Genomic DNA, 13,424 nt, shown 5'->3' with positions numbered 1-13,424 from the left:
TCATAATTTATTCACCCCCATGTTGTTCCAAACCCATACAAACTCTGCTAATTTTTGGAACACAAATAAATATATTTAATATTCTCTTAATTTTTGTCCTCTATTGCAAGTCTGGGAGACCAGTATTTTCTTCTGAACAGATATGTTCGCTATGATATAATTTAAGATTTATATAAATATTGGCATGGATTACTTCTACAATAACTCTGTATTTTTGAAGCTTGAAAATAGTGATTATCTAGACTTTCAATGGATTAACAAAAAATGATGAGAGAATTTAAAATATCTTCATTTGTGTTCTAAAGATAGACAAATGTCTCATAGGTTTGGAATGACATGAGGGCAAGTGAATAATTTTTTTGTGTGAACTATTCCTTTAAGAAAGGAAGACCAAGAACGATGACTCTCAAAATCAGACAACTCCAAAGTTGGTTTGAGTTCTACAATGAAAAACACAGACATCAATGGTTTAAATAAAATATGAGCACGTAATTATACTGTTGTTGCATCAAAATGTGAAGTAAACAGGCAGGAGACAACCGAAACATTTATTTTCTAAAAATAACTCACATCAATCTCAAAAGAATGATGCTCTCCTATGTCTCTGGCTTTCAACATCTATCTGAAGATGCTGAGAAAATGGCGGCTTCTCGCACTGGTTGTCGTCGAGATACGTACTCCGATGTTAACTTGACGTGCGTGCTCTCTTTCACGTCCGCGTTCCCAACCCAGCACCGCTGGGTTATTGATCAAGACCAATTTTCAACCCAAAATTGGCTCCTATGTCTCTGGCTTTCAACATCTACAAAAACAAACATTATTTTACTCTTAGTAAAAAAACTTAACAAATTGATAACATGGAATTATGAACTTTACTTGCCTTAACCGTCTTTCTCTCTCTTCTGAAGAAGCTGAGAAAACCGCCTCCTCACACAAGCGGTGTTCAGTGTCGTTAACTCCCGGCACGGGCACCAACGCTCAACATGTCTGGAATATAACATGCAAAACATTACTTTTAACAGTTATCACTTCATCAGCTTCAAAATAAATAGGCTAGTCTTTATTACATAACGCCGTTTCCTTTAGGAAACTACATTCAATTTAACCGCGAATAAGGAGATAACGAATTTAAATGTTTAACCCAACCTTCTGGGCAGTAACCAAACCGCTGGGTCAAAACAACCCAATCACTGGGTTTGTCCGTATTTTACCCAGTATGACATAAGATACTCACTGACGTTATATTAAAAGCACCTCTTCCTTTCAGTAAAAGACTAACGTTATTTCTGAGGCGAAATCCACTATTTTCCAATATAAGCTCTTTTCGGAATATTTCCGCCTTCCATGAAATCTCAAGATACTACCGGACTCAAACAATGAATGATGACTTTACATTTTTAATCTTTACTTACCATACTCCGTCTCGCTTCCAGCTGAAGATGCTGAGAAAATGGCGGCTTCTCGCGCTGGTTGTCGTCGAGATATGTACTCCAATGTTAACTTGACGTGCGTGCTCTCTTTCACGTCCGCGTTCCCAACCCAGCACCGCTGGGTTATTGATCAAGACCAATTTTCAACCCAACGTCCTTACCCTGCGGTCTCAACTCAGCATTTGGGTTGAAAAACCATCCAGCGTTTTTTAGAGCGTTCTATGAAGATGGATGGAGATTCTTTAGAGGGATTCATGAGTGTGGCAAATGCAGCATACAATTTTCTATATATCTATCTATCTATCTACACTAAAAAATGCTGGGTTAAATACAACCCAGCACTGGGTAAAATATGGACAAACCCAGTGATTGGGTTGTTTTCAACCAACAGTTGGTTTAAATGTTTAACCCAACCTTCTGGGCAGTAACCAAACCGCTGGGTCAAAACAAACCAATCGCTGGGTTTGTCCATATTTTACCCAGTGCTGGGTTGTATTTAACCCAGCATTTTTTATCTATCCGTCTGTCTAGCAAAACAAAAGAAGAATGTTCTAAATTGACCCATGCCTTCCACAGACTGTTGCACTTGTGGAAACCAGAGGCAAGTTCACAAAATTTGTAGAATAAAACAATATCTTTAAATCTGTCTGTCAGTCTCTGTCTGACTGTCTGTCATTTCTATTCTTCATCTGTTTGAGAGGATTGTTTAATAACCTACATAACTTGGTTGGCACTCTTTCAGATTCCATTTAGGAAATAAGTACACAGCTGATTTACTGAGTGTCTGTCTATCTGTGCACGTTTGGAATCCAGAAACACATTTTGTTCTGAAGATCAAATAGAAGGGTAGTCAGCCATACTGTACTTATTTATCATATCTCTTCTACTCACACACATTACTCGAGCAGTTCTGGGTTGGTGATGGATCTCGTTAGGCTCTTTAACACCTCAAAAAATGCAAATATTGTAAAATCTTATGTAAATATGACATAAGATACTCACTGACGTTATATTAAAAGCACCTCTTCCTTTCAGTAAAAGACTAACGTTATTTCTGAGGCGAAATCCACTATTTTCCAATATAAGCTCTTTTCGGAATATTTCCGCCTTCCATGAAATCTCAAGATACTACCGGACTCAAACAATGAATGATGACTTTACATTTTTAATCTTTACTTACCATACTCCGTCTCGCTTCCAGCTGAAGATGCTGAGAAAATGGCGGCTTCTCGCGCTGGTTGTCGTCGAGATATGTACTCCAATGTTAACTTGACGTGCGTGCTCTCTTTCACGTCCGCGTTCCCAACCCAGCACCGCTGGGTTATTGATCAAGACCAATTTTCAACCCAAAATTGGGTTAAAACAACCCAACGTCCTTACCCTGCGGTCTCAACCCAGCATTTGGGTTGAAAAAACAATCCAGCATTTTTTAGAGTGTTCTATGAAGATGGATGGAGATTCTTTAGAGGGATTCATGAGTGTGGCAAATGCAGCATACAATTTTCTATATATCTATCTATCTATCTACACTAAAAAATGCTGGGTTAAATACAACCCAGCACTGGGTAAAATATGGACAAACCCAGTGATTAGGTTGTTTTCAACCAACAGTTGGTTTAAATGTTTAACCCAACCTTCTGGGCAGTAACCAAACCGCTGGGTCAAAACAACCCAATCACTGGGTTTGTCCGTATTTTACCCAGTGCTGGGTTGTGTTTAACCCAGCATTTTTTATCTATCCGTCTGTCTAGCAAAACAAAAGAAGAATGTTCTAAATTGACCCATGCCTTCCACAGACTGTTGCACTTGTGGAAACCAGAGGCAAGTTCACAAAATTTGTAGAATAAAACAATATCTTTAAATCTGTCTGTCAGTCTCTGTCTGACTGTCTGTCATTTCTATTCTTCATCTGTTTGAGAGGATTGTTTAATAACCTACATAACTTGGTTGGCACTCTTTCAGATTCCATTTAGGAAATAAGTACACAGCTGATTTACTGAGTGTCTGTCTATCTGTGCACATTTGGAATCCAGAAACACATTTTGTTCTGAAGATCAAATAGAAGGGTAGTCAGCCATACTGTACTTATTTATCATATCTCTTCTACTCACACACATTACTCGAGCAGTTCTGGGTTGGTGATGGATCTCGTTAGGCTCTTTTGTGATGGAAACCCACAGCTGTTTTACCAGCTTGTGAACATTCTATTTGCATTTCTGTTGTATTGTTAAGCCAGGCAAGGACATCTCTCAGTAATCAAGAGGTACAGTATGACAAAATAATCCATGCTGTTGTTCATGTTGTTTTGATAAATGCATCCTTTCTCTTAGATCATCTGTGAAATGAAATCTGTCTCCTCTTGTAAGATATGTCTATTTGACGCTGGGAGGATTCATCCTTGCTATCGTAACAATGGGTCCATACAGCTTATTGCTGTTCTTCAGTGCCATGCTTCTCCTGCTGCTGATCCGCTGTCTACACCCAATGCATATTCATTATTGGACGTTAGGACTGCAGATGTGTTGGCAAACCTGCTGGCACTTGTACATCCAGTACCAGTTATACTGGCTTCAAGAGACACCAGACTTAAGGTATTTCTCAAAAAGTATGAACTGTATGAAAACATCCAATTTGACCCTATTGTGAGCTCTCGTTTTATTTCTAACAGGCTCTTACTGGCCACATCTGCTATCATGTTGATGACCCAGAGGGTTTCATCTCTATCACTTGATCTGCAGGAAGGAACAGTCACTAGTCCCTTTCAAAACAGCAGTCAGGGTCTATCTGTCCTTATACAATTTCTAAGCTACTCGCTTAATTTTCCTGCTCTTCTTGGTGGACCACTTTGCAGTTTCAACACTTTTGTGGAGTCTGTTAGGCAAATGAGTGTGACTTCACAATTGGCTTCATATTTAGGGAGGCTTACATCAAAGATGTTGCAAGTTGTAATTTTGGTGTGGATTAAATATCCTCTCAAGGAGCTCTTAAAATCAATCACATTCACAGTAAACAGCCCTTGCGTTTGTCAAAACATAATATGGATCTGGGTCCTGTCGCTGCTACTTAAGATGAACTATTATGCACACTGGAAGGTCAGTGAGTGTGTTAACAATGCTGCAGGCATGGGTTTCCATGGGTACAGTCGCAGTGGAAAATTATCATGGGATGGGTTTTCTGATGGCAGTCCATGGGTGACTGAAGCATCAAGCCGTCCTTCAGTGTTTGCGCGCCAGTGGAACAGAACCACAGTGGCGTGACTTCGAAGAATGGTCTTCAAAAGGTTCAACAGATCTCCACTGTTTATGACCTTTGGGTTCTCAGCATGGTGGCATGGTCTTCACCCAGGTCAGATTATAGACTTTATCATCTGGGCCATCACCGTGCAGGGAGACTATAAAATACATCACTTCTTGCATCCAAAGCTTACCTCCAAGTGGAGGAAATGGCTCTATGTGTGTCTAAACTGGGCCTTTACTCAACTGACCATTTCATGTGTTGTTGTCTGTGTGGAGCTTCAGAGTTTAGAGTCAGTGAAACTGCTCTGGTCTTCATAAATCGCTGTGTTTCCACTACTGAGTGTTCTGATGATTTTAATCCTGTGAGAAATGACCAGAACCAGTGTAAATTATATAAATGTCATCAAATATAGTAAACATGGAAGCTTTAACATGGACCAGCAAGCACATTTGAGCAGCTATTTAGGGGAGAGCGGGGTGAGTTGAACCAGTTTTTACTTACAGTGTGTTTAAAGTGTAAAGTGTCGAATCTTGGTTCAATCAATACGGAGTTAAACTACGCCATTGATTATGCTACTGAAGTAAAACTGAAAATGTTTACCTCATGCCAAATCATAGGAAGAGAAATTCAATAAGAATGACTTCTTAAAATCAATGTGTGAGCCTTGGGATGGACTGGCCATTCATCCACCTGTGGCTCAAGACACTGGGTTAGACTCCAGCTCCCTGCAACCAAGGACAAAGAGATTTGGATAATAGAATGGATGGATGGAAGACTTTCTAAAGGTTTTATTTAAAACAGTTCACAACTTTGAAGGTTTAAAAAAATAAATATTTTTTTAAAGTTTTCAGAACAAAATAAAAAATGTTTGATAAAAAAATATAATGTAGAATTACAGTAAAATAATTTTAAAATAATCTTTATAATCATAAGCCATGAGCCACTGGATTTATTATTTATATTTATTTAAATTACCCTAATCTTACCATTTTAACAAACTTGTATCATCTAGCAGTTTAGGGCTAACATCATGCTAACAGTATAGCCACATGTTATAACTTACTAAAGCACAGGTGTGATATTTTTTTTCAGATTTGTCTGTAATTGTTCAGACACAAGAAACATGCATCCTTGAACAAAAAAAAAATCTGAACATTTTGACCTTTTTACCTATGCCAAATCACAGGAAGAGAAATTCAATAAGAATGACTTCTTAAAATCTATGTGTGAGCCTTGTGATGGACTGGCCATTCATACAGGGAGTTTCCCCACCTGTATGCATGCATCCTTGAACATAAAAAAAATCACTTTGAACAACAAAATCCTGTTTTTTTACTTGTAGTTACCAATTATTCCATGGTCCTCTCTCCATTACAGGGTGAGTAAAATGGATAACTCTTCATATATTTGTGGTCTCATCTCCAATTTTGTTTAAGGTTGCCTAGAAACAAGGGGTGGCTCAACTTCCCCACAGGCTCAGATCACCCCACTCTCCCCCAACCTATGTATTCCCTGTTTTCAACTGATTAAACATTCTTCTGTATATTTTAGTTGATTTATATAAATATTAAACATGTATCAGACAATTCCATACTCAGTTAATTCAGAAGGTTTTCTGATAGTGATTCTGGGTATAACATCAGCTCCTTTGATACCCGTCATAAAAGTGAGCAAACATGAATATAAAATACAATAATATAAACTCTAACAAAAATTTGTTTAACTTAATCTCTTTTTTACGGTTCTTCTATAATTCTGTGGTGCTAATTATTATTGTACCATTTTTTTTTAGGGATGCACCGATATGAAAATTTTGGCCGATACCGATAATCGATTATTCTTTATTTTTGAAAGCCGATAACCGATATGTTGGCCGATAAATCTATATCCAAATTGTTATATACTTTTTGAGAGCCTGATTACAAAAAAGGTCTCATCATTAAACGCCACATCCCAAACACTTCAACATAAGCAGCCTAGTTTGAACGGTGTACGTTTAAACAATATTTTTACTCTCCCATTACCAAATTTTGTCATAAAAAAGTCTTACAAATAAATAAGATAATGCATAAATAATGCAAACAAGTCACAGGACATCATTACACGTGTAAAGATTCAAAATGAATGCGCCATAGATCAATATAACGGAATAGCCTCTGCACGGACAATAATTAAATGATTTTATTTACTAAACCATATTGTTGAATAAGAGAATAAGAGAAAAATACAAGTGGTTGTTGTTATTAATAATATATCAATGATTTTGAAAAAGTAACAAATTAATTTTAAATAGCTAAACAGCAGCCGTTGAGCTGCGCGTGCTGAAGCCGAAGAGCTGAATGAACACGGTAAACTGAAGCGTTTTGCTGGCAGCTTATTTAACTCAAGGAAATGCATCCTGAGATTAATATTAATACAACATAAACATAATATTACAACTTATATATGTTCAAAATGATGCAGTTATTGCGTGCTGTAGTCAGAATGTGTGATCCTGTTGTGGATGCGCTCTTCCCATAACAACGCGCTGAAACACGGCAACTAAACCCAAAGAATTCACAACGTTTTATTATAATAATGTTCTCATTAGAATGTTATATACACGACATTCCCAATCATAGTTATTAATGTTGTGCACTGCTGTTTGAGCTGCGTGTGCTGAGCTAAAGATGATCACCGGTAAACTGAAGCGCTCTTTTAACTTAACCAAACGCATTCTATATGAGATAAATCAGATATACATCAAATAAACACAATATTACAATGTACAATTGCACAAAAGGCTGCAAACGAACAGTGCGCATCTGAAGTGTCTCTGAAGGAAATAATGCATTATTTATCGGCTTTAAGATATCGGCCAAATTTTCTTATCAGGCCGATACCGATAACAGAAAAAATGAGCCGATATGGGCCGATACCGATATGGTGGCCGATATATCGTGCATCCCTATGACAAAATAATCCATGCTGTTGTTCATGTTGTTTTGATAAATGCATCCTTTCTCTTAGATCATCTGTGAAATGAAATTTGTCTCCGCTTGTAAGGTATGTCTATTTGACACTGGGAGGATTCATCCTTGCTATCGTAACAATGGGTCCATACAGCTTATTGCTGTTCTTCAGTGCCATGCTTCTCCTGCTGCTGATCCGCTGTCTACACCCAATGCATATTCATTATTGGACGTTAGGACTGCAGATGTGTTGGCAAACCTGCTGGCACTTGTACAGCCAGTACCAGTTATACTGGCTTCAAGAGACACCAAACTTCAGGTATTTCTCAAAAAGTATGAACTGTATGAAAACATCCAATTTGACCCTATTGTGAGCTCTCGTTTTATTTCTAACAGGCTCTTACTGGCCACATCTGCTATCATGTTGATGACCCAGAGGGTTTCATCTCTATCACTTGATCTGCAGGAAGGAACAGTCACTAGTCCCTTTCAAAACAGCAGTCGGGGTCTATCTGTCCTTATACCATTTCTAAGCTACTCGCTTAATTTTCCTGCTCTTCTTGGTGGACCACTTTGCAGTTTCAACACTTTTGTGGAGTCTGTTAGGCAAATGAGTGTGACTTCACCATTGGCTTCATATTTGGGGAGGCTTACATCAAAGATGTTGCAAGTTGGATTTCTAGTCGTGTCCTCTTTTGGAAGACCAAACAGTTTCGCTTTCACAACGAAACACAGCGTCACACACGGCGGCAGCCTAGAGTGAGCGGAGGCCGGTGGCTAGAGTGAGGAACAGACGGCGGGCTGAGTGAGAGGAGGCGATCCACAGCGCGAAGTTAATGTATTTCCTCAGCAACCAGCACAGATCAGCTCCAGGCATGATGAAGTGGATATCAAATCAATCACATTCACAGTAAACAGCCCTTGCGTTTGTCAAAACATAATATGGATCTGGGTCCTGTCGCTGCTACTTAAGATGAACTATTATGCACACTGGAAGGTCAGTGAGTGTGTTAACAATGCTGCAGGCATGGGTTTCCATGGGTACAGTCGCAGTGGAAAATTATCATGGGATGGGTTTTCTGATGGCAGTCCATGGGTGACTGAAGCATCAAGCCGTCCTTCAGTGTTTGCGCGCCAGTGGAACAGAACCACAGTGGCGTGACTTCGAAGAATGGTCTTCAAAAGGTTCAACAGATCTCCACTGTTTATGACCTTTGGGTTCTCAGCAAGTAACACTCCAAAGAGAAAGGAAAAATTTTAATCGCATCATATGACCCCTTTAAATGAACTAATATCTTTAAAGGGATAGTTTGCCAAAAATCTCTCATCATGTCCTATCCAGTTTCATTTAAATTCTTCCATAGAACAAATGAACAATGAAAGAAAACCACTTACGCTTTTTTCTTGCTTTTTTGGAGCTTGGCACCATTTACTACAACTTTGTAGTAAGATATTCTGCTTTTTCCATACAGTGTGTCAGTATCTGTCCATCATGTTTCAGAGAAGAAAGAATGACGTAAGAGTAAGTGATGACAATTTTGCTTTGTTTAACCAACACACAAAACCTTTACATTCAATAGTTAAGAGACGTGTATAAACAAGTTAAAATATATATATTTATTGTATGAAACCTGCATACTGTATGAAAGTGCGCATCCTGCATCTCTTACTGTAGTTATACTGCCATCCAGGGCCGCATTAAGACCACACTGGGCCCCGGGGCTATTACTTACTGCAGGGCCTCCCATCACAATAATGATATATATATATATATATATATATACAATATATATATAAATATAATTTATCCCATATCAAAATTCTTGATGCACTGAAATTTTATAATTTTTGTTACCAATTTCAGTATCACAAAAAAATAATACTAGCCTAAGTAAAAATAAGCGTACTGAAGACAAGTAAACAGTCACAAATTAGGCTACAACAGAACAAAGATCATAAAAAATCGGCCTACTTGAAAAACTTAAAGCACTGAATAATAAATATAATATTGTATAAAGAAAATGTGCAAATATACTGAATAGTCTTCACTGTATAAATTCAAAATCCAAAGAGATATTCTTTATAAAAGTTAAGAGTCAACCACGCCTACCTAAAATGCCTCGTTCTAACACACCCCCACATGTCTACGTCACGATGTGGGAAGCTCGCTCAAGCCGGCCGCCGCTCACTCTAGCCGCTGGCCTCTGCTAACTCTAGACGCTGTGTTTCGTTGTGAAAGCGAAACTACTTTGTTTGGCCTTTGTTTGGGGGGCGTGGTCAGTAGCCCCTCACTGCAGAACACAAGATCCACTCCCCCTGGATCTTGTGTTTTGCAGTGAGGACTGCGTGGTGACTTAAGCGATCGGCGCTCCAGTCAATCTACTCCACAGCCAATCACGGGCCCCCCTCCTTGCTCGGGCCCCAATGGTTAATACGGCCCTGCTGCCATCTAGTGATGGGACAGTGAGATAATCTCTGAGTATCCTACGTTTACGCATGTGGGTGATTCTATAATTGCAGGTACATTTGGTGTCCGAAGTCATTATTTTTTCAGGTTTTTTTCAAATGGTTATATTTTTAATCATTTTAATAATTTGTTACTTATTATGGATTACAAGATGTTACAGTCAATAACAATATAATAATTTGTGTAAAAAGAGATGATTTCTTGTTGTCCGAATTAGTCAGTGCATTTTTTCCATCATGTATCATTGTGTAATCAAAATATTTTACTGTACTTTTCTTTTTGTAATATTTCATTCACTTTATTTATAAAAGCCTTAAATACTAATTTACTTAATTCCACAACATTAAATTGTTTAAAAATAACTTTTTTCTTATAAAAAGGTTTGTCCATAAATCTTGCTCTGTTATTCTGTTACCGTACCATATTTTGCCTTTAAATTGGTGGAATTATCTCCCACAGCTATGTACAATACAGGAAATGATGCCACTTTCCCTCACTGATAAGATCTGAAGCACTAAAAAGTCTGTGTACTCTCTCTGAGAACATATTTTAATCTAAAAAATTCTTATACCAAGAGTTATTTTCAAGAACATCAACACTGTTAACACAATATCAAAAGGAAAAAAAAAAGGTATTACTGATCACACATTGGGTTATTGAAAGGTCTTTAATCATGATTTCATTAGTGCCATGTGCTCTTAGCATTTATGCTAGCAAGTGGAGTATTTGGCAAAAATAAAATATAATTGTCAATTCTGTTACCGTCAAACTCTGTTACTAAGGTTACAATGCTGAATAACAATGCTGACAATAGTGTAACAGAATTGACAGTCCACCGGATAATTCTGTCAATTCAGTTACTTTACAATTCTGTTACTTAAAGGGTCAACTCCGTTTACAAACTATTTTCACACAAAAAACAATACAATTGTTATTTAAAATCTCATAAACATTATTGAGATATTATGCACCCTTATAATATTTCAAAAACATTTTTTTTTTTTACTGGATATTGTATAGAATACATTTTCTGATTAAACATATTTTCTCCAAGTGGACAATTCTGTGTAGACACACATTTTATTTTATCATTATAAATATAATTTATTTTTAAGGTATGCATATAGGTGAAATATGATCTCAGTTCAGAATGTAAGGACTGTTTGTCTAATGATACAAGAAGGTTTTTTCCTTTTATGATTTACTGTTATTTCTACACGTTGCCTAATTTGTCCGTAACAGAGTTGACAAACAATGCCATAAATACATCTGTTTTTTCATTAGAAGTAAAAAAAGGAAGTAACTTGTGTTTGGCAAGCACTGAATCATTAAAATTGAATATGTTTTCAATAAGACACTGGAAAGAATTTGTTAGTGGACAGTTTTTTTTCTTAACTTTATGAAATGACAAATGCATCTCCAATTATAGAATCACCCATGTACAATACAAGCTGATGATAATCACTGGACTCACAAATTATTTTCGACAATTCTCAGTGTAAACGGCCACTGTGTGTTTTTGGAGTGCTCCGGTTGACTACATTATAGGTAACGTGCCAGTGTTTGGTGGTGCTTACTAGACTATAATTTTAAATTTTACAGGAAAATGTTTCAGATGTGAAAAGAGCTTTTCAAATGCCTCAAATAGGCCTATATAAAAAAACAAGTGGCTGTCAACAATATAATTCTTGCATGTAATTAAAGTTCTGAACAAATGTCTGAACCAATGACCTTTATTCCACTCACAGATGCCATTCAGAAATAAATCCGATCTGATTGACCTAAAAATTATTTTTCTACTGCTAACAAATTTATTGCAACTCAAAGGGAACATTCAAATAAATAGTAGTTCCCCGATTGTCGCTTGCAATTAAGGCACAGTCTTGTCATCACCACAAATTCAGACACACTGCACATAAACACGCAAATCCATCTCTGCAAACTATGACATGACTTACACAATAAACCAAAGTAAAACACAGCCGTTTATCTTTGGTACATGTTTTTGGGGAAGTTCTAACAGACTGAAATGCCATTACATTAAATAACAGGATTCCACCATATATGGCACATTTATAACAGAAACAAATTGTTTGACAATATAAGTAAATTAATAAAATCGTCAGATGTGATATAAACGGTCTATAGTGTGTCTGTTTGTTACTTTCTTGGAGCCACTGTATGTAGCTTCTATGCACATGTAATTTGTAGTACCTGCCATGAACACAAACATAAAAATCAGATTATTTATATTGCTTTCAGATACTGTAAAAGTGTCATACATGAATGCTTGTTCTGTAAGTGATTAAATAATAAGCAGCTGCATCTGCACTCTGCAGTGCTTCTTTAATTATTTCTAAGGGCAGAAAAACGTTCTGAATGACATTTCTTGTCATTGTCTGCAAACTTTTAGTGGCTTGAAAAGTGGCTACAATGGTGTCTCAGTCTTAACTAAGATCTCTCTGTCTGGAAGTTATAGGCTGAGAGGTTGAGATAATAAAATGCCTATTGCTTTTTTGAAAAGTAAAAACATTAATAATAATAATATGACTTTAAATAAACAAAGTTCATAATATAACAAAAGTAAAACACTGGAATATTATCTTAAGTGGCTTTTAAACATCTGCACAGTCCGCTTTTAGTATTGGATGATCTGTAGTCTCAGACTCAGTGCATGAATTTGATAGTTTGAGTTTTTTCTTCTTCACCAGCCTGTCAACAAGCACCACGAAAACCCCTGACAGGACAAGGCAGAGGCCAGATAAGTAGAAACTAGCACTGAAGTCATGAGTCCAGTCCACCAGCCAGCCTGTGACACAGATACACAAAAGAAACATGAGACGGCTGACACAGACAAAGACAAAACCTGCTGTTAGCGGTGTCTGTATCCTCCCCACTAAAGCACCATCATAAAATTGAGCCATACTCAGTCTTTTAGGAATAAAAGTTGACAAAAAAATTGACAAAACTTTTTCTAGTCCAAAAAAAAAAGTTGTTTTTAAAAGTAAGCTGCAAAAAATGTGTTTCAGTTTCGCAACATTATATCCTTCATGACATAATAGAGATTAATGACGGTCAACATGCTCATCATGGTGTAGTCAAAGTAAGGAAATAGGAGAATGTACTATTTAACTAATTTAACTTTAACATTGTTTTTGGGTCTAAAAGAGTATGCAGCAAAATGTTCAAACAGACGTTAACATGAACATTCACATTTTATCAACATTTGTCAAAAATGTACCTACTACACAATGCAAAATGACAATTTGCAAAAAAACTAAATCGAAGTATGTGTGTTTAAACAGTCAAATTATGAAAATATAAAAGCGGACGACTATT

At 37.0% G+C, this 13,424-nt stretch overlaps 1 protein-coding gene and 2 pseudogenes across 1 annotated transcript in view; 2 read left to right on the top strand and 1 right to left on the bottom strand.

Moving 5' to 3' along the window:
* The first annotated feature begins 3,245 nt into the window (after positions 1 to 3,245).
* On the top strand, positions 3,246 to 5,274 carry LOC107587488 (ghrelin O-acyltransferase-like; annotated as a pseudogene).
* A 2,418-nt stretch (positions 5,275 to 7,692) lies between these two features.
* On the top strand, positions 7,693 to 9,133 carry LOC107587524 (ghrelin O-acyltransferase-like; annotated as a pseudogene).
* A 3,120-nt stretch (positions 9,134 to 12,253) lies between these two features.
* The window catches only part of LOC107587487 (monocarboxylate transporter 13), a 9,455-nt gene continuing 8,284 nt past the window's right edge, over positions 12,254 to 13,424 (bottom strand). The window contains exon 5 of the mRNA XM_016275282.1: positions 12,254 to 12,894. Coding sequence (XP_016130768.1) covers positions 12,701 to 12,894 — 194 coding nt within the window. The 3' untranslated portion in view covers positions 12,254 to 12,700. The remainder of the gene's footprint in view (positions 12,895 to 13,424) is intronic.

This window comes from Sinocyclocheilus grahami, unplaced genomic scaffold, assembly GCF_001515645.1.
Source record: "Sinocyclocheilus grahami isolate Dianchi unplaced genomic scaffold, SAMN03320097.WGS_v1.1 scaffold93.1, whole genome shotgun sequence".
Classification (NCBI taxonomy): Eukaryota; Metazoa; Chordata; class Actinopteri; order Cypriniformes; family Cyprinidae; genus Sinocyclocheilus; species Sinocyclocheilus grahami.
The sequence above is the reverse complement of the archived record's forward strand: the minus strand, read 5'-3'. Positions and strand labels throughout refer to the sequence as shown.